The following is a 23,243-nucleotide window of genomic DNA, read 5'->3' on the forward strand; positions in this document are numbered from 1 at the left end:
CAGCGAGCTAGCTCTGGGAAATACGCGTATTGTTCCGGCGATGCCTTTGAGACAGCCGTAGCTGTCTTGCATGTGTGTAAATGTGTGTGTACTCAATCTCCCTTGAACAAGTGCGCATCGCGCTGGCACCTCGATTCTCTAATTGCTTTGTTGACATATTAAATTAAGAAGCTTATGATTCTATGCCTTTTTTTTCTTGCCAATCCTGATACAGCTTTGTGGAAGTCTTTTAACATATGGGAACCACTTAAATCTATATTTCATCCGCAAAATATCCGCCTCGCTTCCTTCTCATGAAAATGGCCCATCCTAAGACCTGCTTGCAAAGTTATAAATACTGTAAAGTCATTAGCCTCTAATAGCAGAATCAAGGGATTGTTAGCATCAGCGTACCTGACATCTTCCCGATACTCCGGACCCTTGGGGACAGCCTCATCCATCGACCTGCGGGGGAGCTTCACGTTCACAGGGCCGCTGCTCGCAACCAAAACAGCGTCTGAATCTCCTCCTACTTCTGTAATAGCCGCGCTCTTCCTCTTCTTGTTCCCATCAACCCCATTCGCATGCGGGAAATAGTCGTCGGGCACCGGGGTCTTGTATTGGCCGCAAAAGACACCAACTTCAAAGTCATGAACTTCGCTCTTGTCGTCTTTCGCTTCTAAACAAGCATCTTTCAAATCCTCAAGCGTTTGGAAAACCAAAGTGTCGCATTGGATGAGGTCGGTCATCTCTTGTAGCGTCCTACCGTGTGCGAGGAGTTCTTGAGAGTGAAGTATGTTAGTCTGATATGTTAAGCTGAAAAAAAGCATATGTTTGGGACTGCGCTTACGAGCTGGATCGGCAAGATCAATTCCGTACTACAAAAGAAAGAAGACAAAATGTTAGCACAAGTTCTACTGAGAAGCCCGAACTCGGCGCACTTACGACGTGAGGATGAGTGATCTCTGGACAGCAAGACACGATGATAATCTTCTTCGCCTGGCATTCCCTGGCCATTTGAACCTGAAAAATAAATCAGTTAGCTTTGTGCTCGCTTATACATCGTGTTCTTGAAATAAGTTGAGATGGGATGACATACAATCTCGCGAGAAGTAGTTCCGCGCACGATACTATCATCGACCCTATTATATCTAGTTAGAGAATTATGTCACAGGAAGTAGATTAAGGTTCATTCATACATGCAAACGATTTTGTCTTTGAATTCGGACGCAATAGGCGAGAGTTTCCGGCGAACACTCTTTTGTCGTGCTTTTTGGCCAGGGACCTGTTGTTGAAAGGAAGATGTCAGTCATCTATAATCCGCAGCGGTATAGAGGCGGAAACGAACAATGAATGTACGGTATACGTATCGGTTCTTGATCCAGGCATTGGAAAATGGCTTGTCCAGCTCTTTAGCCAGCGTAGCAGCAGCTGTGTTACTCGTCTATCGGGGAAAGTTAGTCAACGATGGCGCATCGTCAAAACTGTGACAGCGAAAAGTACTTGCCTCCGGGATCGGGATGACTATACAATAATCCAAGTTAGCAACCATACCCATACGCGAAACATAAAAGGGAAGAAAGCTTGTTCAAACAGTCTACAAAGTGGCTGGGACCATTTTATCACTTACCAACATCAATGTTACGAATCTCCTCTTCTCCCAACACTTGTCTCATCCTCTTTGCCAGCTTGAAACCCATGTTCTGTCGGCTATGGTGGACAGACATTCCATCAATAGTGCTGTCCGGTCTCGAAAAATAGATGAATTCGAACAGGTCGGGCGTGTATGATTTCCTCTCCACGACTTGATGGAACTGGGGGCTTCCTCCTTTCGGAATGAAAACGGCCTGTCCTGGCAATATGTCGACAATGTTCTTGAATCCAAGTTGGGTCAGGGCAATAGATTCCGAAGCCATGAAATAATCCATAGCACCTTCAAGCGTTTCGGAGGGTCGGGATCCCAGGCAAAGTGGCCTGATGCCGTTTTCATCGCGGAAGCCCAAGATTCCAAAGCCGGCAATCATGGCAGTACAAGCGAAGGCGCCGTGGCATCTCTTATACACTTCCTGTAGCGCGGTGAAGACATCCTCGACGTTCGCTCGGACCTTGCCAATTTCGCTGAGGCCATGGGCAAAGATATTGAGCCTAGGTAACAGAGTAAGTCAAAAGATTGAACTAAAGCGTAAAAGAGGAGTTTGACCAACAAGAGTTCTGAGTCTGAGTCGGTATTCACATGTCTTCGAGCCTCACAGTCCAAGAATCTAACCAGCTCCGGTGTGTTTACCAGATTTCCGTTGACGCTCATGGACAGGCCGTACGGGGCATTAACGAAGAATGGTTGCGCTTCGGACCTGCAAATATTTAGTTAGCGTCTTGTCTGGGAGCTTCCACGCAGAGATTAGGAGACGAGCATACGCGGACGCGGTGCCCGCAGTCGGGTACCGAAGATGGGAAATTCTAATTCAGAGCAGTTAGTACAATGGTATATTTCGCAGGTTTCGAGGTATATCGAAACCAATTTTGGTGCAAGGAGTGCAGCTTACCCCATGAAGCCGGGGAGCTTGTAGTCCATGAATTAGCATTCGCCTTTCCAACGTGATATAAAGGATACACAAAAAGTAGAAGCAGAAGCTTCATAATTTTGCTACAGACAAACAACACATTTGCCGGAGACAGTCGTGTAAAAAGATATGGAGCCTAGGCACTTACATCGACTGTACGCTTTCCCTCGTCAAACACCTTTGCGGCCATTCCATTTCCTTTGCATTGATAGACTCTTCCGCCCTGGCACACGGCAATACCAGCGGCATCTTGACCGCGCTGTTACTAATATTAGCATTCTCTGAAGGCATACTGGGACGAAGTTGCTCGATCGATCGAGGAAGAAAGGGTCGGGATGGCGGCTGAGCGAGTAACTAACATGTTGTAGGAAATATAAGGATTCGTGTAGGTCGACCGCAGCCGTAGTGGCTTTGGAGTCACCCAACTATCAATTCAAAGTCGTTAGCATGGTTGCATCTCGTTGTTCGTCTCGGTGTGTCTCCAGCATGGTCTTTTCTGCATTGTCGTCTTGCGGTGTATGCAGCTTTCTAAGTGGTAGAGTTTCATCGGGGCTCCGGGGTCGGGGCTCGAGAAAAAAACTTACCAATATGGCCGAGACACCACACATGGTGCTACAATGGACACTGCGTCTTGGCTAGGGATTCAACGTTGTATTCCCTTCGTTTGGAAGAACCTCCGCAGTGAAGCGTGGATGGTTGATCGAAATTCCAAAAGAGAAAAAAAAATTCAATGCAGCGCATGAGCATTGGAGAAAAAAAGCCGACCAAAGGAAAGTTCGCGCCCACCCCACGTTCCAACCGCCTTAGTAGGAGTACCTGCGCTATTACATCAAGCCCCTACTGTTGCAAGTACTCTGCAAGTGCTAGCATAGGTACCTAGTAGGCTCTCCACACTATCCGCAGTCAGCATGGCGCTCTGATACCGCTATATCGACCACTATCAATGGCAGCCACTCTATTTTCTCGGGGGTTCGCTATAAGCTGCATTACTCAGCATAAAAGTGACTCTGCCTTAAGTCGCCACAGGACCATGGGAGGCAATATTTGTTTTTACTTGGCCTCAGGAGGCGGATTGGATGTCTGCTAGATGCAATTATAGTAGAGAAATAAGTTTACGCTGCCGATATATCCGTAGCTGCCTATATCTATGCTCAACCGGCGTTAGTAGAAACGGTCTCCACAGACGGCTGGATAACACGAAATTATAGACTACGAGATAGCGCATATAGATAGGATCAGGGTTGCTTGTACGCACCATCTCAAGAGACCTGGAACATGAACAGAAAGGTAAAAGAAAGAAATGCAAAAGGTGTCTAGGTTACTGTTGACGTGGCAAGTCCCGTCATAGGATGCATGTATTAATAAAAATATGATATCGCTACTACATACTCTAATCAAATCCTTCAAACTCATCGTCCTCCTTTGCCGCTTTTGCCATATTCTCTTCCCTGACTTTCCGAATCAGCTCGTCCAGCTCGGCTTGCTTGACCTTCTCATCATCCGTCATCGTTGACAGCCTTTTAGCCTCTGACTTCTTGTGCCGCTTCTCTCGTCTCTCGGTCCGGTGCTCTTCCTGCTCTTGCTTTCCGCTCCATGCCTCGTTGTTCTTCCTCTTCCGCTTGGCATCGGCCGCCTTCTTCGCTGTCTCTCCGCTCTTATCAGCTGCCATAGCCTCTCGTCTGGCCTGCTCCCGTGCCTTGTCCTTATAAGCAAATTCGTCCCAGTCCATTTCAACCCCCAGCATCTTATCTCCGTCCCATGATCTCAACTCGGGCATCCTAGGCAGGCGAAGCAGCCCCCATGCGTTTCCAAGATCCGCCCAATCCAAATCACTGACTCTGAAAATGGATGTAGCTTGGTGTGCCCCGTAACTTCGTACCCAGCTAACGAAAGCTTTCTGTGCTTTGTCGTGGATCGCTCTGTCTGACTGAAGGAGTTTCCGGAACTTTGATGTCGTATCTCGGGCTTCATCTTCTGTCACAGAGATTGAAGGTTTTAATAATGGTGTGATCGGGGTTTGGCGAATCTCCAGAAATCTGGCATAGTCTTCCTCGTGCCCTGGGTGTAACATAACCACAGCCAGACCTTTTCTGCCTGCACGACCAGCTCTTCCACTTCTATGTATGAATACTTTGGGGTCGGATGGGGCATCAATCTGAACAACCAAATCAACCTGTGGGATATCCAAACCACGAGCTGCCAAATCTGTTGTCAACAAAATTGTAGGAGATACCGAGGATAGAAAGCGGCCAAAGTTCTTTTCGCGCACTTTAGCCGGATGCTTGCCATGTAAAGGTACCAGCGAAAATCCTTCAGGCAATATCTGAGGAAGAGTGTGTTGAAAGTAGTCTACAGCGGCGCAAGTAGATAGAAAGACAATACTCTTTTGGGGCCGTATAGGCAGGCGCTCCAGCAGCTGCGCTAAGGCTGGCAGCTTCTGGCTAGCCGGAGTAACCAGGTATGACATCTGAAGACTTGCAGGAATCTTTCTGTCTTCGACGATTCCGCCATCCTTCATTTTCACCTTGACTTCGATCTTTACCGGATTTCGTAATCCAACTCGAATGATTTCGCCAACAGCTTCACTAACACTTGCACTGAACAGACCCGTTCGTCTCTGCTTAGGAAGATGTGAAAGTATCGTTTGGAGATCCTGCTTGAAGCCGAGATCAAGCAGTCGATCAGCCTCGTCGAGGACAAGGGCTTCGAAGGACTGGTCGATGTGAACATGGGGTGATGCTAGCAGCTCTACGAGACGGCCTGGGGAGGATATAAGAAGATTCGGGCTGTGTCGGACAAAGTAGCTGAGATCTTGCGCGGGTGTGGTGGTTCCTCCGACCAGCAGCTGGGGAACGATGACAGGCACATTAGTGCTAGGTCTCTTATCTTCGCCTTTCAGGTGTGGTAGTATCTCGGCAGATGGCGCATGGAACTCGAGGAGGGAGAGGAGGACTGTATGGATCTGAGCGGCGAGCTCTCTGGTGGGCGAGATGACGATTGCGCTGACATGGTGCTTCTTTGTGGGCTCCCCGAGGCGCAATAGTCGTTGAACAATGGGAATTAAGAAGGCTAATGTTTTTCCACTACCAGTCACAGCCTATGATGCAGTCAATTGAGTTAGTATAAGAGAATTGCGCAGAGAGGAAACGGAAAATGCCAGTAAACCCACCTCAACTACCACGTCTTTGTTCCCCAGAAACTGAGGCAGAGTCGCAGCTTGCACTGGTGTCATCTGCTTAAAACCCATGCTAGATACGGCGTCAAGGATCCATTCTGCCAATGGAGGCGTTAAGCCACCCCAAGCCCTAGGATCCCTCTTGACAGCGACTTTTCCAGGAGCCATGATACCTGAATTTGCTGAAAATGCTTGCCAACGCTACATCACCACGGCTATCGTCGATATAATCGAGGCCGTCTAAGAAATTATTTCGACATCTTATCTTATCATCACGTGAAGACATGTCCAAGCTTTAAAATCTTGGCGCTCCGCAACAGGCCAAATCTAGAGCGACGTGGATGGCATGGCGGCAAAACCTTGATCTGCCTAACCGTTAGCGGCAAGCCGCGCATCTGGCCATGCAGGGAAATTTTCATCCAAGCGAAAGTTAGACAGCGGACTTCTGCGGCTCCGAAAACCGCCTTGCCGGCCAAAAAAAAAAAAAGACAAGGCGCGACAGACGACCAGAATCGGCACGTGAAAGTCCAACAAAAAGAAAAAAAGGCAAATCGCGGCCCCAACAAAGAAGGACCCCGGATGACGTTTGGTGCATGGCGCAAATTCTCTCTTTCTAGCACTAAATTGATCAGATTGGCGGGTCACATGTTGCCTGGTTGACAACTTTGCCTAGCAAAGCGGCGGCGCCACGTCCGAAGAAAAACGCACACGACACAGCCGAAGTGACTTTGTGTGGCAGTACTCTTTTGGTGAGGCTGCATGCATGACGGGGGAGGGAGAAAAAAATTCGCCTTGATAGGACCGCTATAGCTCTTCATGTACGAATGTAAAAAAACGACCTAACGCTTCGCCGACGACGACACGAAACACAGGGCATATCGCCTGATCAACTATCTCTTTGCTCTAACGACGAATCAAAAGAATTGATCTCTAAGCCCACCTCACTTCTTTCCCCCTCCCTCCTCTTTTCTAATCTTTCGAGCGCACTATGTGGCAGAGGACCTGGCCTCTACCGCATCGCTGCTAAAACCATCATTCATCCTGGAGACCCCAACTCGCCCCGTCAACCTGTCCCCTGTCAGCCCCTCGTCATCGCACAGCAGCGGCCGCAATCTGTTTGAGCTTTTCAGCCCGTGCAGCACCAGCGACGACAGAAGCGACAGAAGCCGCAGCAGAAGCAGCAGCAGCCACAGCAGCGTCACCGCACCGCGCCTCTCGCGCAGGGACAGAGACGACGCGCAACACCGCTGGTCCCTGTGGCCCTCGGGCTTTGAATCGCTGCGCCGCCTCGTCGTAGGTGCTGTTTACTGCCCTGCCCTGCCTCCAGCGACCTTCACCATGTCGCTCCGTCGCCAGTCAGGCGCCCGCCACGTCCCGGACATGCCTCGCATCATCTCGCCGAGCCCGACACCGTCAGAACGAGACGTGCAGGATTACGTGGGCCCAATGACCCGGAGTCGAAGAAAGGCCCCGACGCAGCAGGCGGTGGAGGAGCTGAGCGACGAGGAGGGCTTCGACAGTGCTTCCGGGATCCGGAGATCCCGTACAAGAAGCCGCTCCCCCATCGACTCGCGCGGCGTCCCTCGCATGACACCCAAGACGTCCAAGGCTTCAACATCGCAAAAGCCCGAGTTGGACGGCATCATGGCGACCGCTACGGCCACCAGACTGGCCACCACGAACGGCCACTTGGCGCCTCCTCTGCCTGCGACACCGACGGGATGGAGCTGGCGCGACTTCAGCCGGAGTCCCAGTCCTCTCGGCCTTATCCCAATCCATCGACACTGGCGGACGTTTGTGCACAAGCACGAGGTCCCGCGCAAGGTCCTCCACGTCTCCATCGGCTTCTTCGTCGTCTGGCTCTACAGCTCCGGCACCCAGACCAGCGCCGTGCCGCCATATCTGATGAGCGCGCTGATCCCAATCACAACGGTTGACTGGCTGCGGCACCGATACGCATCCTTCAACCGGCTCTACGTCAAGGTACTCGGCGCCCTTATGAGAGAAAGCGAGTACGCAGGCTGGAACGGCGTCATTTTCTACCTCCTCGGCGCCTGGATCACTCTCTACTTCTTCCCCAAGGACGTTGGCGTCATAGGCGTCCTGCTGCTCAGCTGGTGCGATACAGCCGCCAGCACATTCGGCCGACTCTGGGGAAAATATACCCCGAGACTGCGCCGCGGCAAGTCTCTCGCCGGATCGCTGGCCGCCTTCATTGTTGGCGTGGCCACTTCCTACCTCTGGTACGGATGGCTCGTCCCCACCATCGGACCTATGCCCGGCGACGAGAACTTCATGTTTACCGGTACTCTCTCTCTGCCACGAGCACTGACAGAGGCAGTTGGCCTGCCAGAGAGCTTGACCTCTGTCTCTGGCCCTGTTGCCCTTGGCATCATGAGCGTCTGGTCTGGCTTCGTCGCTTCAGCCAGTGAAGTGGCTGACCTCTTCGGATGGGACGACAACCTGACGATCCCAGTGCTTAGCGGACTCGGCATTTGGGGATTCCTTAAACTGTTTGGCTAGGTACATACTGTATAGAAGGCGGTTCTTGTTCTTTTTTTTTAACCACTGTTCATTTTTTTTTTCTTTATAATATTACACATGTATGCTTATATCTTTCCTTGCTATTATATAGCGCAACACATTCTCCACTTGTAAGGTATTTGTTCTATATTACGACGGTCTGGGTCTTTGATACTTGGTTTCCAAATGTTCACTAGCCGGCTACGCTGAGCAGGTAGATTGATTTACAGCTGCTGGGCACTTAAGATAGAGTAGATAGACACCTAATCCAACATATTCAAGAGCATCAATCGTACCAGTCACGCGAATTGTAGCACAGAGAGGCGTCATCCCGAGCATCTGCTTGTTTACATGAAAAACTGCCTCCTCACTAAGAATTCAGTCAAGTAGGAGGGCCCAAAAAGGACATAGCCGCAGACCACTCACTCTCAATGAGCTCACCAAACATAAAAGAGCGACCGCCTTTGTTTTGGCTTGGGTTGCGTGGGTATGCAACTAGCCGGCTTGCAGAAGAAAAAAAAAATTGCCCGGCTCACATACACACACACGCTAGTTACACGAGGTAGTCGTGCGGCAGTATTACCTCATGCTGCTGTGATGTCGTGCAGATATCACAGCAGCTGCACTGATGCCCATTGATGAAGTATGTAGCACATGCATGAATGAAGGTCCGAGAGAGCTAATACAAGCAAGGATTACTGGTACGCGAGATGATGCCGAGTAAAATGTATTCATTGGTCCTTTTATTTTTCTCTCTTTTTTTTTTTTGTCTTCTTCTTTGTTATGTCTCCTTTTGTTGTTTCATGTCCGCAGTATCACAATGCCCAGTGAACATTTGCCTTCCTACCCATTTCAATTCTGCCAGCCCATTCCTTTGCTCTCGTCCTCTTTACTCCTTCTTGATAAGAAACCCACCATCTTCTCATTAAAGAAAAAAAAAAAAAAAAAAAAAAAGAAAGAAAGATAATAACCACCCATCTTCCCGTACGTTCTCCGCATCCTGTCCCATCCCTCTGTCGCGGAAAACGAGTCTGACAGGCCAGAATTGGCAAAGGTGGGGCCTGCCACCTCAGCGTGCACAAACAGCGCCTCAAACGAGTTAAATTTTGATGGTGGTCCGGTTTTTGTCCTCTCTCACGATTCCTTCCATGTCAGGTTAATGCGCAATGCAAAAAAATTTTAAATCTTTTTTTTTCTCCCCTTGATATATAGTTTGTTTGAATATGGGATGTTGGCTTGGGAATCCTTTGGGGCATGATGCGTTGTCCTGCTGGCTGTTAGAGGCAGGGGTGCGTATTAGCCATTGTGAGCTCAATGGTAATACAGGCCAGCATTGGAGATCTAATTCTTCTTCCCACGTCCTTGTTTCCATCTTTTCTGATAGTTGTACTATCTTAATCATCGACATGTTTCATATCATCCTCCTCTCTTTATTCTCTCGTCTTGGCCTTTTTTTTTTTCTTTTGCTCAGCCCTCCTAGGTGGTTTTCCCAGTTCACCTTGCCTGTTCCCACCGTATCATTCTTGCAACGTCGGCCCCTGGTCGATGCCACTATCCCCGCTTGCCATTGACAACACATACTTCTTCCCAGGCTTTCGGGAGAGGCTCCTGGAGCTTGAGGAGGGGGCGTGCGGGAGGGAGGGTAGAACTACAGACTGCTACTCAGTTTCTTCCCGTTTCGGCTGGTTCTTGGGAATTTTTTAAATGTCCTAGCAGACCCTTGTCATGTTAAGCGATTTGATCTTCCCCATGGATTTGCGCGGTCGTAGCCTATGATGATGTTATTCAAGTACGTATCTCGATACATCGCCCATTGCCTTATACGCTCTTTACAATGGCGTCAAATTTGCTATTCGAAAATTTTCAGGAAGAAGATCCTTATTTGTCTTAGTTGTGAAGACGCTATGAGCAAATTAGAACCATCTAGTGGCATCTCTTCCAGGTCGTCGGCCGACGTGCTGTGGTATAAGCCCGCAGCTTCATGCATAGAAAAACTCAATCGCCATCTCCATGACCAAGTTTTGTCAGGCCATGATCTGTCTTAACAAGCCACATCCATGCACAACAGAACTATTAGCCCTGGTTAGCGTGACGATTGGGACTAGAATTATCAAATTCTTGAAACTAATTACCTGCTTGCGAGGCAATCAGAATCCACCATAAGGCGCAAATCCGCCTTCGCAGGGCCGTGGCTTGAGGTTGGCGTAACTGAGTGACAGAGTAATGTTCTAACCGCAAGTATCATCATTGTACATGTCAAATCATCTCCAAAAAGCGCCGTAATAGTATGTGCCTACTAGTATGGGTATCAAGCCAATTAGTATCACGTGGAACTGGTTTGTCTCACCCAGACACCATGTTCCAGATTAGCTTTGTGTAAGAGCTTCTCGTGGCCGTGCGTAAAAACATCGACATGAGCAATGAATGAATGGCATATCAAGCCATCGGAGGTCCGATATCAACGTCCGCTCCTCCAATAGCCCAAGTACTACCATCTATCACTGCATGCTGATACCCGCTACGTGCTATAGCCAGCATGTAGCAAGTCCATCCATGTGTAACATGTAGTGCCTACTGCTGCAGCATGGCAGAGCGTGATGTCTGCTCTAAGCGGCGCTGCAGGGACGGCCAGGGCACGTCGGGCGTGCATGCTGCGTTAACCCGGAGGCGGATGAATGATGATATCTCGGGAATCTTAGGCTGGTGGCCTTTGCTTCTATTGGGCTCCTTCAGAGCGGCCCCCATCCGCGGCATCCACGCCTATCCCACTACATACAAGAATGTATGTATATAGGCTGGCTTGCCTGATGCGCTGGAGCTGCACCACGACTGGCAGCCCCCTGCACACACACACCGAAAAGCGACTTGGAGCAGACGAACTCATGTTGAATCCACCCATCTCCACTGGACAGGCAGGTAGGTGTACGCCCAGGCGTCGGCCAGGGATCTGGGGGAAACGAAAGGGCCATGCCGCGGCAAGCATGCTGGCTATTCGTCTATTGGACGTGGCGACTTTGGCAAAATAACTGACGTGGTCGACGATTCTCGACTTCTTCCGGGCGACGCTGCAATGCTGGTCTGGCCCGTAAGAGCTCCCAGACAGCCTGGTTATGCCATAGCGGGGGAGGGGCAAGGCCATCACGACCATCTTTTTCACCGATTTCCAACAGAATGCGGTTGATTCCCCATTTTCGGCCAATGGCCATCGGGATGGCCAGAAGGCCTGAGCGAATTAGGTTCGCCTGGGCTTGTAGATGGTCCTTAATATCCAGTGAGAGGGCGGCGGGGTCCGAAGCCTGAGTGCAACCCAAGACGTTGGAAAAAAAGAAGCGGCGCTGTAGAAGCTGCCACTAGCATTTTTGCGTTCAGGTGGCCCAGGTCCGGCCAGAAAAGGTTCTGTAAGTTGTGTGCTTGCCTCAGGTGCTGCAGAAGATGGTGCTCCTGGCGGTGAGCAACTAGGTACCTATGAATCTACATCTACCTACAGGTAATTAATTGACAGGTAAAGATTTACTAGATACCTAGTACTATATAAAAGTAAAGTGCAGTTAATTAATTAACGTTTCTCTTCCCCAGTACCCCATGCCTGTATATGGCACCGAGCACCACCTGTGGCAAGGGATACGCGGCGTAATAACGCCTGTAAGCTGCATATCGTATTTGCCAATGCCGGCAGCAGCACAAGGTAGCGTTCAGAGGATGCATGTTGCTGCTACTGCTGCATCAGAAAGAGCTTGGGAACAGGTCCAATGGGGATCTTTTCCGGCACGAGATTATTCATTTTGTTTTATTTAGCAAGAAGCCGAGTGGCATCGTGTCTGAGTAATATCAGTGTCGAGGCAGTTACTGTTAGCCATCGACATGAACACCAGCAATGAGTCAAAACATGGAGTCTATTATAGTACCTCTTAATGTAGGTACACATCTGTGGTGGTAGCACGGGGGTAGCACCTTGGTCTTACTGCAGCCACTCCCACCCGCATCAAATCTTCTCCCTTTCGGAACATGCTCTGGCGGATATCTTGACAACGCATCACCACCACCCCAGCCAGAAGAAGCGCGGAAAACGGACGCGAAGAAGAGCAGAAAACGAACAAGAAAGAAACTGCTGCACTCCTGCCTGACCCGCTGCCACGCCTTGCCTAGATCGTCCTGCAGTCCGCCGCACTTCTTTGCAAAAGAGAAAAAAAAAATGCACAGACGCTGTGATCCGATGGGGCCCTCGTGGCGTCGTTAGAAAAAGCAGCCAACCATCAGCCTCTCGGGATGCGCAGGGGCAAGACAGAATCCAGCGCTGCTTTTGGCACCCGCCTTGTTTCGCGTGGAACTAGCGTCGCCGCGCTTGTTTGACAAGGTCTGTCTGTTTCTGTCTTGCTGCTCTTACTTCTCCTACTCCCAGCCAATGCCGCAGCATACACCAGCTAACATAGCTCCAGACCCAGAGCCGCTTGAATCGACCGTTCTGTCATAGGTAGCTTTAGCAGTCCACCCTCTTCACCAGGTTGCCTCTTTTTCGGCTTCCCGTCATCTTCCCTTCTCGTCTACGGCATGGCGTGTCCTCGGCCTGCAGATATCCTGCCCGCCTCTCCGCCGCCTTATCCTGACCGTGTCTGGGTAGTCTAGCACGCACTTTGCCTCGCGTAGGCAAAAATCATGGCTTCTTTGATGCCCCCCCCCCCCCCCCCCCCCCTGAGAGCCCGTGTGTCTGTCTCCATCAGTTCCTTGCTGTTGGACCCAAATGCTTAGTGCTGCCACCCTTTTCTTCTTCGCCTGGCTGGGATACTTATCCGGCCATGGCCATTTTATTTACTAGCACCTACCAGTAAACAATCTAGCTATATCCCACGCTCGGATTGACTCTCCGTCATGCTCCGTCCCACACCCATCCCTGGCCCTTCCTTGGCACCGCTGCTCTTTGGATATCGATATGCTCGGTTTTCCCACTTATACACACCGCGTCTAATCTAACAATGGCACTGGCTCCACAGATCGGGGTCTTTACAGCTTTGCCTCTTCCCGGCATATGCGGGTATGGACAACCTCTAGTGTATTTTTTTTTTTCGAACCTGAAGCGGTACTCGGTCTAGTCCAAGTTGTTTCTCATCATTGCACCACCGCACCATGTAATGCCTTTACCTCATCGAGTTCACGTTATGTTCTATTCCCACCCTACCCCTTCTCTCACCTTGCCTCTCAATTCCTTATTCTGGTTGGTTGAACTAACAATGGCAGCCTGGGTAATGCGTACTCGGCCTCTATAGAGGATCTGGCCCACAGCCACGCCTCCCCCCTTGCCAAGTACTCCCTCGGCTTACACTCTGCAAGTCTCCATGGTCGTCTCGTCCGCGATAGCGCCATTGCTTCATGCTCGTCTGCCTGCTATGTATTCACCACAGGCGGGGTCGAGGATAGTCGGCCCCGGCGAATGATGGCATGTTCTCTTATCCCTTTGACTAGGTTGACGTGACCGGGGAGAGTTTGAAAAAGTATAAAAGGAGCCGTTTTGTTCAAGTCGAGCTTGATTTTTCTTCTTCCTTTCGCATCACTTTTCTCCAGCACTCTTCACTCATCTTGCCAAGTTCATATATTATACCATTCGAGGATAAGACCGTTGTCTTGAACCATATCACTATACCAAGTCTTATACTTGACTCAACACTCGGACACTTCTCTGCTTCATCGCCTCCTCTAAACAAGCTTCAACCATCTCAACACTCATCATGTCTGGCCCATTCCAAACTGCTGCTATGCCCATGGCCGTTCCTTCAAAAGCCACTCAATACCCCACTTACAGCCAATATTCCAGCTCTCCACCAGAATGCGATGAGACTATGAGTGCAGCTTCTGGTGTTCCCTCTGGGTATTCAGCTACCTCTGCTGGTTACGTCGGTAGCTCTAGTGGCGACTATGAAAGCACCGGCTCCGCTAGCGGCGTCGATTTCCAAGAGTATATGCAAGACCGCTTCTCTAACTCCTTCGACCCCATCCCTCTTGATCGGAGCATGGCCGTTCAAGCACAGACGTAAGTACCTGAGCCCCAATGTGATCGGCAACTTTTTTTTTTGTCAGGTCAAAGAGGCTTTGTTTTGTCCAGCATGGCCTTTCGGACACATTGGCAGAATCGAGCTAAAACGGTGGCCTCAAACTAGTTCCGGCAAACTTAACGCCAAGCACCGCGAACTCCTGGAGCTGCAAAAGCAGGCCCAGGCGCGCCTTGCAAGAACTCGTGAACGGTTCTCCGAGGGAATGCGCGATGCGCGAGAGGTCCGCAACGACCTTGAGTGGACCCAGAAGAAAGTTTCGTAAGTCTCTTCACCCCCTCTTTCTTTGTTTAATGAAAATCAAAATCTCCCCACGGTGGCGACGGAGCCGCAGAATCAGATCAGATTTAGTGGTCCTCTTTATTGGAAAGAATTGTAGCTAATTTCTCTACCAATAATCAGGGCTTTGAACGCAAAGGCCGCGCGGAAGCACCCCAAGGAGTACACGAAAGCTCGCCAACGCTTTCCTTCTCCCGAGTACAACTAAGGAAGCATTGATATGCAGCCTTTTTTTTTTCCTTTTCTTTATTTCTCAATATTTGGGGTTTTCCGGCGTTTCAGAAAAGCGATTTCCATCACCCTCAGCGATAACGGCTATCTATATTCACGACCAAAAGTTACATCTTTTCGGCCACATTTTACATTCTGGGCAGTTTTAGCTGTGGAAACGTCCGCTCACGTAGCATGAACTGACGTTGAAAATTGGCGCGAACCGCGCGGCAATCTTGCAGGGTTGGATGCCAGATCTCCCGCTGCTTTACCAGCCCTACGACCGGGCGGTTCTACCCACCACAAGCCCCGTTTTGGCGCTGCGACGGTGTGGGGGTGAGAAATGGGAAACTTACGACAATAATGATTTATGATTGGGTAATTTGTGACAATTGGCAGAGCATGGCCGAAATGTACACTCCTCTCTGAGGGCTGCAGGAAGATCAAGGGACCAAACCAGCCATTTCGTGCCCACCACGAGGGCTGCAGGGTCCCTGGGCCTTCTTGGAACTCCCTTCTCCACTGGGGGCGTGTAATGACCTGGAGCGAGCAAACAAGCAGAGGCAGAGAGATGTGAGCGTATATGGAGGCGCCTTTCCTATTGGGGATGATATATTGCTGCATTGGGTATCGGCGGGAACTGAAGGCAAGGAGGTACTACTCTATTTGGCGGCGTTGGCGTATCTTTGGACACCCTGGAGTCTATCGCTAGATCATGACATCGTTTGTAAGCTTTTGTAGGCAATAAAATACCCTTTGCGGTCTTCAAAGACATGATGATGGCTCACTCAGCCGGTCTCCAAGGCGTGATGGTGTCCCGTATCCCTCGTACACGCCGTGTCGTAGCCGTAGTGGCCGAGACCGTCCCGACGTAGATACTGAAGCCATCACCAACCCAAGCAAAAGGCCTGTCGTCATCTCACCACGGACGACGAAAGATCCTGGGTGGTTGAAAGTTTCTTCCGTCTTAGTTGAAGACATCACGTGATTGTGAAACTTGATCAGTAAAGGATGATAGGATGGGAACAATAAACTCTGAGCTAGGCCCGCAAAACCAGGGCGCCCGAAATATATGCGATAGATATTGCTGTACTGTTCGCAGGATAGGTCTTGCAGTGTTGGGTTTGTTTCGAATGCAATTGATCCCCGAGGTCAATATAAATATGGCGCCTGCACACCGTAAACCCGGTTGGGATAGCTGACTGGCTTCATGTCGAAGCACTTGCTCAATGACCGCTAAGAGAGATATGTGCCCATGGGCTGTAGGCCTTTTGATCCCTCCAGTCGTTTCCACGGATTCTCATTTGACTTGGGGTCGTAATATCCCTCATACCAGGTGTGATTCCGTGAGCCATCCTGGTGGTGCCCGTGGCCACCCTGATGACCGCCTGGTGACCCAATAAACCCGGTCCCTGGAACAGGGCGCTCCGGTAATCCATGAGGGCGCACTAACGCCGCCGGGGTCTCTGCAGGTTCGGGAATCTCAGCTGGATTTGACGCGATATCGTCATCGTCATTGTCAACTCCATCTTCATCCTCGTCCAAGTCAATCTCATCAGCATTGGCGGCGGCCTGATTGGGCTTGCTGCTTGGTACACCGAGAGGTGTGGAGTTTGAGCCCGTGGCGGAGGCTTTGGCAGCGCGCTGGGCGGTCTTGGAGTCCGACCTTATGACTGCGTCGGCGTGAGGGTTGTATTTGCGCTTCTGGGGCCGGTTTTGGTGGCCGAAAGATGAGAAGCCCATGGCCTGGGCCATGGCTTCGTCGTCCAGGGGCGTATCCATTTACCGGATGTGGGAGCTAACCACGCTCTATAAGGCGAAAAAGAACAAAGAAAATTGCGGCTGAATGGTGTGGATTGCCGTGAGAGGGGATATTAGAGGTGAATTTATCTCTTGCAATGAGATTTTTTTCATGCCACGGTGACAGAAAGGCTCGTGGTAGGTTCTTACTGCAATCTAAGGTCACGCGTCGTGGACACTTTTCAGCCTCCAATAGAGATTTGGCACTTCGTATAAAGTGGGGCTAGTAGGTATGCTCTGATAGGTGAGACGGTGATGCGCGGCTACCCTGGATCAGATGGAAGAAAGTGTGGCACATGTACTTGGATTGTAATTCTCTTGTTCGGGACTGTTTATTGTATTTCTAACGAGGTTATAAACAAATTTTCTACGGTTGGTGCAGCTGGGTAACTATCTGCAGTGGCTAATATGAGTTATCAGCTGTGTTTATTAAGCGGCGAGTTCCTCTCAGTTGGACATGTGCATTGACGCAGCTACCGCCAATGGATCTACCATGCTTACCGTTTCATATGAGACATCAAGCTGGCATACATTACATGGCCCTTTCTAGAATTTTATCTGGACAATCTTCTGTCCAATGTCGATACCAGGACTCTACACATGCAAACCTCATCAAATCCAATGGAAACCTCAAATTCTACAATTCAGCTCACGCTGCCATCCAGATACTCCTCCGCCAAGCCTGAGCCTGCTACACAAACCACACCCCCTATCGAGTGGTTCATCAGAACATGGACCGTGACGCACTCAACCCTCTCCATGTGGCGCACAGCGCGTAACGTGCGCATCACCTACAAGGCCCTCCCTCCTAAACCAGACGGCCGCGTGCGCATCGACGATCTCGTAGAGTACGAGCCCAGCAATCAAGCCGACGTGGTCAAGTCCGTGGCCGGCATAGACACGCAGAGCCCCGACGGCGGCTGGGACTGGCGCGGCAAGAGGTGGCTCTTCTTCGTGAGCAGCCATTGGGAGGTTCTGGGGTCCGGCGAGGAGACGACGGCGGATGGCGAGACAGAGAGATGGGTGGTGACGTGGTTTGCGCCGACGCTGTTTACGAAGGAAGGATTGGATATTTACAGTGATCGGAGGGAAGGGCTTAGTGAGGCGACGTATAAGAAGATTGATGAGGCACTGAGGACGTTGGATGCGAAGGTGTTGGTTGATATGGTTGCGCAGGATATGAAGCCTGTTGAGATAAAGTTTCCATGGAAGGAGATTTCCTAATGTATCTGGGATAATGTATGTGATGTGATTTATAGAATTCAATAGCTGGAGAATTTGTATAATGGTATAATCGTCATAATTCATTAAATAACATTTGATATAATCCGTCAATGAAGCCCGCCAATAGTTTGCGAATTTTAATCCATGTCTCACCTTTCATCGTGTCTATGTCGGTGCCCCCTCCAATCCGGTGAGCACGACCGTGAATCGCGATGCCTCTTTCGCCGCTCCTCCTCTTTATGCCTTCTTCTCTCACGATGATCGTCATGGCGCCCACGCGAATCCGTATCTCTCTCTTTTGACCGCGCCCTTCTCGACTCATGCCTCTGGGCATCTGAATAGCCTCTCCGTTCTCGTCGCTCTCTTTCCGAATGCCTATCTCGATGCCTATCACGATGGCTTTCTTTGCGCAGCTGTCTGAGTTCCTCATCCCTCTCCTCTTGTATTTTTCTGCGCTCTTTTTTCAACTCTCTAACCTGCATAGCCCCTTTCTTCATCATAGCTAACGGATCGTTGGAATTGATTCGCTGAGTGTCGCGAGTCTTGCGATCGGGATCGTTTTGTCCCCAGACGTTTTTTGCAGAGACATCTGGGGCGACTCCTTCGCCATGTGAGTACCAAGGCTGACTGATTCCATCTTTGCCAGCGGCGTTGGAGAATCGCATCGTATACTGGTCTTCATATTCTCGTTCTTTCTTCTTCCTCTCCGCTTCTGCCTCCTGGTTCTTCTCTGCATGCGCTCTGGCTCGCTCGTCGCCAAAGAGGTCAATGTGTCCTGCATGGTCGACTATCGGGGCTGAGCTCGCCAGTTTGCGGCCGGATTCCACGACTGCGTATGCCGCATTGTTCCTCTCCTTTGCTAGGCGTAGCTCGAACTCGGTATCGTTCTCCCCGGGCCGCTTTCTCCTCTTGCGACCGCTGCCTGTGAAATTTGAGCGCGCATCACCAGAGGTATCTCGCGCTTTTTCTGATTCGGCCTCGCATTCGTCTTCTAATGGGGGTGGTGCCTCGCCACGCAGAATCGCTAATCGTCTTTGAGCATCGACTTCTTGCATGCGCTGTTCTTCGGCTTGCTCTGCGGCCTTGGCGGCCGCCTCATCTCTTCGGACGCGTGCAATGTTGTCGGCATTGTAGACATTCCATGACTTTTTACCTAGCAGATGACTGTAGTCACATTCATGTTAGCGACAAAGGATAGATGGGAAAGAACATGTAGGATATCGTACAGTGGCATATTGAAATTTGCGATGCTCCGTCTCTGGCAATCAACGAAGCTTGTGATCGCCGCTCTTACTTATCAGTCTCTCAGAGCCCTTCGATAAGGCCGCGAGAAGCAGGAACGTGGGGCTGAGTGGCGGCGATGACACTACCACTAACCTTGATTAGGCAGTGTGGCGCCCCGCCATCAAGCTCCAGCATGTCTTCTTTGCCGTTACGTTTACCCTTACGCATCGCCCAGTGCTGTTTCAACATTGCGCTCTCTTTCTTTTTCCTCCCATGCCCACGATCACACACGATTTTGTCTTTGTTCCTCCGATTAGAGATTTGAAATACAGCAACAGAATCGTTTTGTTTTAACCACTTCCTAATTAACCCTATCCAAACCTTCTGCCACCATGTCTAGAGCCCCTCCATCAGGCGGTAACCCCGGTCGGTCCATGTTTGGCGGCATGGGACTGCCAGGAGGCAATCCTCGAGTCCCTCCTAGCCAAGGCCAGCGACCGCCTTCTTCCGGCTCATACCAGCCCTATGGAGGTGCACCGCAGGCAGGATACGGCGGACCTAGCTCACCAGGCAGGTCGCGATTTAGCGAGAAGGGGCCGTCTGGCGGCGGCCGAGTAGTCCAATTGCAGGTCGAGAAGGTTGCGGACAAGACTCTGCAATCGAGACTTATCTACGGAAACGTGTAAGTGACGTTGTATATTCCATGCTAAGAATACCATCTGATATGCCGGACTAGTTGTGCTGTGTCTGCCGAAGACTTCCCTCCCCGACCTGACCGCTCCGATTATTATATCCTCCTCCGCGCGGGCCAGCCTCCTGGGGAGTTCGTTGTTACCGCCACGCCTATCCCTGGATTTCCGCGAGGCTGCATCAGCTTATCCGACCCCCAGCGTACATGGTGTGGCGTTGCTATGAGAGACGTCTTCACCGGCGAGGTCTATGATCCTTTCGCGTCTGGCGGCAAGGCATACCTGGGCTCTCTAGATTTAGAGATTGGGTTCGCTTCCCCAACGAAGAAGACCGAAGTTCCATACGATGAAGACGAATTAAGCAAAATCTTTCTCAATACTTTCCAAAATCAGATCCTTGCTCCTGGGCAGAGAATCCTAATGGATGTTCGAAACATCCCGCTCATGATCGTTGTCAAAACTGTTGGATTGGTCGACTTGTCCACAGCAGATGACGCAGGCAGACAGGTTCAGCGGGAATCTCACGCCAGAGGAATTCTGACCAACCAGACCCGGGTTTTATTCCACCGGGATGCAAAGGGAGAATTTAACCTCAAACCATCGGCCACGAAGCCAAACTCCAATGCCATCTTGGCACCGGATTTCAAATTCGAGGACATGGGAATTGGTGGCCTGGGAGATGAGTTTTCTACCATTTTCCGTCGTGCATTTGCATCTCGTGTTTTCCCGCCTGGCTTGGTTGCCAAAATGGGCATCCCACACGTCAGGGGAATGCTTCTTTACGGTCCTCCCGGAACGGGAAAGACGTTGATCGCGAGACAGATTGGTCACATGCTCAACGCCAGACCGCCAAAGGTCATCAACGGTCCTGAGGTATTGAATAAATATGTCGGTCAGTCCGAAGAGAATATTCGCAAACTCTTTGCAGATGCCGAAAAAGAGTACAAAGAAAAAGGAGATGAGAGTGGCCTTCATATCATCATCTTCGATGAGTTGGATGCTGTCTGCAAGCAGCGTGGATCTGGAGCCGGCGGCGGTACTGGTGTTGGTGACAGTGTTGTCAACCAGCTTCTTTCGAAGCTGGATGGTGTTGACCAATTGAACAACATTCTTTTGATCGGAATGACGAATCGAAAGGATATGATCGACGATGCCCTTTTACGACCTGGCCGTCTAGAGGTTCATCTCGAAATTTCTCTCCCTGATGAGGAAGGACGACTGGAAATCCTCAAGATTCACACCTCAAAAATGAGCACCAACGGTATCTTGGACCCGAACGTCAACTTTGAGGAGCTGGCAGCGCTTACCAAGAACTATTCCGGTGCTGAAATCAACGGTCTTGTGAAAGCAGCAGCCTCCTTTGCCTTCTCACGACATACAGAAGTGGGACAGCTTGCGGCAGTGAAGAACGACGTTGCGAACATGAGGGTAAACCGTGATGACTTTATGAATGCCTTGACGGAGGTTCGTCCCGCCTACGGAGTGTCCGAGGCTGAACTTGAAGAGGCGGTTAGATTGGGCGTGATTCCTTATGGTCCGCATATCGAACCTACTATTCAGGAGATGATGCGCGTTGTGGGTATGATCAAAGAGGACCCCAATAAATTTAGCACTTCCGTGCTTTTCCATGGTCCAAGATCTTCCGGAAAGACAGCTTTGGCAGCGCATATTGCTATGCAATCGGGATTCCCCTTTGTCAAGCTGGTGACGCCGGCTGACCTAGTGGGCTACCGAGACGAATTTGCCAAGAAGGACTACGTTCACAAGGCGTTTGCGGATGCCTACAAATCACCCTCCAGTATTCTCATCCTTGACGATTTTGAGCGGTTGATTGGCTGGAACCCGATTGGACCGCGATTTTCCAATGTCATGCTCGAGGCCCTGACTACACTCATCGTGTCAAAGCCTCCCAAGGTAAGAAAACAAACTACAATACCTGATTTTTGTAGAAAGTTCTTTTGGCTAATCTCTATTGGTAGGGACATCGACTTCTTATTTTCGTAACAACATCAAAGGCTTCGGTGCTCAAGATGCTCGAAGTTGATCAAGATTTCGCCAAAAAGGTTGCTGTACCAGCAGTTTCAAATCTACGCGAACTGGCTGTTGTCCTTCACGAATCCAGAGTTTTGAGCTCAGCGGATGTCAACCAAACCATAAATATCATCCAAGAGCGTACAGGATCAGAGTCGGTGGCTGTTGGAGTCAAGACTGTTCTAGACTGCATCTTCGAAGCCAGAGCTGGAAGTGGCACCAGCAACGTAGTGGAAACACTATCAGATCTTTTGGTTGAGAATATACAAGAGATGAGACTTTAGGCGTCTTTACATACATACACATACAATGGGAGGAAAATATTTATAATGCCGTAATGGCTTGGTCATATAAGACTATATATTGAATAATAAAGTATAAATAGATAGAAGGTCTGGACAAGCATTTCTCGACCTCCAGCGCCCTATAACTACATACTCATTTCGTTTCTTTCTCTAAATTCTATGTCCTGCCTTGTACGCTTTAATCTTTTGAACTGGCCCTCTCCTTTTGACAAACGCAGGGGGCCACTGCGAAGTGTGTAGATCAAAAATTTCCATGGCAACAGCTGCGCGGAAATGTCGGTCGTAGCTTTCATCCATTGTGCCACATCTCTCTAAAATGGCAAAAGTTATACCTATCAATGCCAGTAAGAAGAGGCAGGCGCTGCAGGGCGTTGAAATAACTACATGCTCTGCCCCTTCATCGGCATGCATAATGAGATCGGTTCTCTAGGTATGGAGGGGCATATAGCAGCCCGAACGAGGCACGGGAGGCTAAAGCCGAGCTTTTAGAAGACTGCGCAGCCACGGGTAGCTGGGTGGCCAGGATCGTTTGAGGACCCGTGCAATTGGTTTGCCGATATGAGGGTGGGCACGGAATCTGATTACCGTGAGATGGGCTCCGCTTAAACTCTTCTGCAGCGCAGACGGGCACTAGCTGGTTATCGTATCTGCAGAGTGAGTACGGTAATACTAAGTTACAGTGTTCGCCGCATGGGGCGGCAGTAAACCACTCTTTTTCATTTTCATTTTTTCGGCTTTTGTGAAGCAGCTCTGATTTGAGACACACATCTTCAGAGAACCATACGAGGATGCGGTGATGGTGGTGAGACATTTTGACAGCTAGAGTAGCACTGCTAATTGGAATATGGAGGCCTGGCCAGGGTTTTCCTTTGCTGTTGCGGTGCTTGCAGCAAATTAGACACCGAATACTTGGGTCTTGCAAAGCAACAGCATGGAGTTGGGGCTACCGACTTGGCATGGTGTTGGTATTATTCTGACTGATCACAAAGCTTGAGCTCTTCTCCCTACTGGGGAGGGGGGCCATCGTATTAGAGTACAGGTACGGAGGAGTGAGAAAGAATGTCACGTATGGAGTAGCGTAGCAATTGCTCATCTTATCGGAAAAGAAGGTTCTCAGTCGATGCGCGTATGAACTTTTTTTTCCCTTCCTTCCTAGTTCTTACTTGGGATTGCTCGCAACTCTTGCCGTGGGGGCCATCTAT

General features: G+C 50.2%; 9 protein-coding genes across 10 annotated transcripts; 5 read left to right on the top strand and 4 right to left on the bottom strand.

Moving 5' to 3' along the window:
* Window positions 1-69: 69 nt before the first annotated feature.
* Window positions 70-3,259, bottom strand: TrAFT101_004211 (uncharacterized protein). Its single transcript, XM_024907244.2, has 15 exons — window positions 3,125-3,259; window positions 2,900-2,965; window positions 2,689-2,799; window positions 2,523-2,539; window positions 2,395-2,436; window positions 2,184-2,330; window positions 1,610-2,124; window positions 1,487-1,503; window positions 1,328-1,423; window positions 1,179-1,264; window positions 1,079-1,121; window positions 925-1,002; window positions 830-857; window positions 394-760; window positions 70-337 (listed from the first exon to the last, which is right to left on the bottom strand). The coding sequence occupies exons 1-15, from the start codon at window positions 3,146-3,148 to the stop codon at window positions 310-312; spliced, it is 1,665 nt and encodes a 554-aa protein (XP_024766005.1). The 5' UTR covers window positions 3,149-3,259; the 3' UTR covers window positions 70-309.
* Window positions 3,260-3,870: 611 nt separating this feature from the next.
* On the bottom strand, window positions 3,871-6,189 carry SPB4 (ATP-dependent rRNA helicase spb4). Its single transcript, XM_024901634.2, has 2 exons — window positions 5,710-6,189; window positions 3,871-5,637 (listed from the first exon to the last, which is right to left on the bottom strand). Exons 1-2 carry the CDS (start codon window positions 5,881-5,883, stop codon window positions 3,931-3,933), a joined length of 1,881 nt encoding a protein of 626 aa, XP_024766004.1. The 5' UTR covers window positions 5,884-6,189; the 3' UTR covers window positions 3,871-3,930.
* On the top strand, window positions 6,190-8,527 carry TrAFT101_004213 (uncharacterized protein). The gene has a single exon (XM_066127096.1). The coding sequence runs from the start codon at window positions 7,054-7,056 to the stop codon at window positions 8,236-8,238; it is 1,185 nt and encodes a 394-aa protein (XP_065983205.1). The 5' UTR covers window positions 6,190-7,053; the 3' UTR covers window positions 8,239-8,527.
* A 4,681-nt stretch (window positions 8,528-13,208) lies between these two features.
* Window positions 13,209-13,705, top strand: TrAFT101_004214 (uncharacterized protein; the record flags this gene model as incomplete). Its single annotated transcript, XM_024902991.2, has 2 exons — window positions 13,209-13,267; window positions 13,471-13,705. The coding sequence occupies 2 exons, from the start codon at window positions 13,209-13,211 to the stop codon at window positions 13,703-13,705; spliced, it is 294 nt and encodes a 97-aa protein (XP_024766000.1).
* Window positions 13,706-13,958: 253 nt separating this feature from the next.
* Window positions 13,959-14,766, top strand: TrAFT101_004215 (uncharacterized protein; the record flags this gene model as incomplete). The annotated part of the gene is made up of 3 exons (XM_024909237.1): window positions 13,959-14,260; window positions 14,388-14,540; window positions 14,682-14,766. 3 exons carry the CDS (start codon window positions 13,959-13,961, stop codon window positions 14,764-14,766), a joined length of 540 nt encoding a protein of 179 aa, XP_024765999.1.
* A 1,238-nt stretch (window positions 14,767-16,004) lies between these two features.
* Window positions 16,005-16,523, bottom strand: TrAFT101_004216 (uncharacterized protein; the record flags this gene model as incomplete). The annotated part of the gene is made up of 1 exon (XM_066127097.1): window positions 16,005-16,523. The coding sequence occupies one exon, from the start codon at window positions 16,521-16,523 to the stop codon at window positions 16,005-16,007; it is 519 nt and encodes a 172-aa protein (XP_065983206.1).
* Window positions 16,524-16,934: 411 nt separating this feature from the next.
* Window positions 16,935-17,900, top strand: TrAFT101_004217 (uncharacterized protein). Its single transcript, XM_024907243.2, has one exon. It carries the CDS (start codon window positions 17,169-17,171, stop codon window positions 17,790-17,792), a length of 624 nt encoding a protein of 207 aa, XP_024765997.2. The 5' UTR covers window positions 16,935-17,168; the 3' UTR covers window positions 17,793-17,900.
* On the bottom strand, window positions 17,807-19,071 carry TrAFT101_004218 (uncharacterized protein). 2 transcript variants are annotated; one of them, XM_066127098.1, is made up of 2 exons: window positions 19,019-19,071; window positions 17,807-18,956 (listed from the first exon to the last, which is right to left on the bottom strand). In XM_066127098.1, the coding sequence occupies exons 1-2, from the start codon at window positions 19,024-19,026 to the stop codon at window positions 17,942-17,944; spliced, it is 1,023 nt and encodes a 340-aa protein (XP_065983207.1). In that variant the 5' UTR covers window positions 19,027-19,071; the 3' UTR covers window positions 17,807-17,941. The 2 variants fall into 2 exon arrangements, with proteins under 2 accessions (XP_065983207.1, XP_024765996.1); XM_024907242.2 differs by lacking the exon at window positions 19,019-19,071 and having other exon boundaries at window positions 17,807-18,995.
* Window positions 19,072-19,152: 81 nt separating this feature from the next.
* On the top strand, window positions 19,153-22,209 carry TrAFT101_004219 (uncharacterized protein). The gene is made up of 3 exons (XM_024899018.2): window positions 19,153-19,698; window positions 19,753-21,619; window positions 21,685-22,209. The coding sequence occupies exons 1-3, from the start codon at window positions 19,409-19,411 to the stop codon at window positions 22,018-22,020; spliced, it is 2,493 nt and encodes an 830-aa protein (XP_024765995.2). The 5' UTR covers window positions 19,153-19,408; the 3' UTR covers window positions 22,021-22,209.
* Window positions 22,210-23,243: the final 1,034 nt, after the last annotated feature.

The sequence above is a fragment of the Trichoderma asperellum genome, chromosome 2 (assembly GCF_020647865.1).
Source record: "Trichoderma asperellum chromosome 2, complete sequence".
Classification (NCBI taxonomy): Eukaryota; Fungi; Ascomycota; class Sordariomycetes; order Hypocreales; family Hypocreaceae; genus Trichoderma; species Trichoderma asperellum.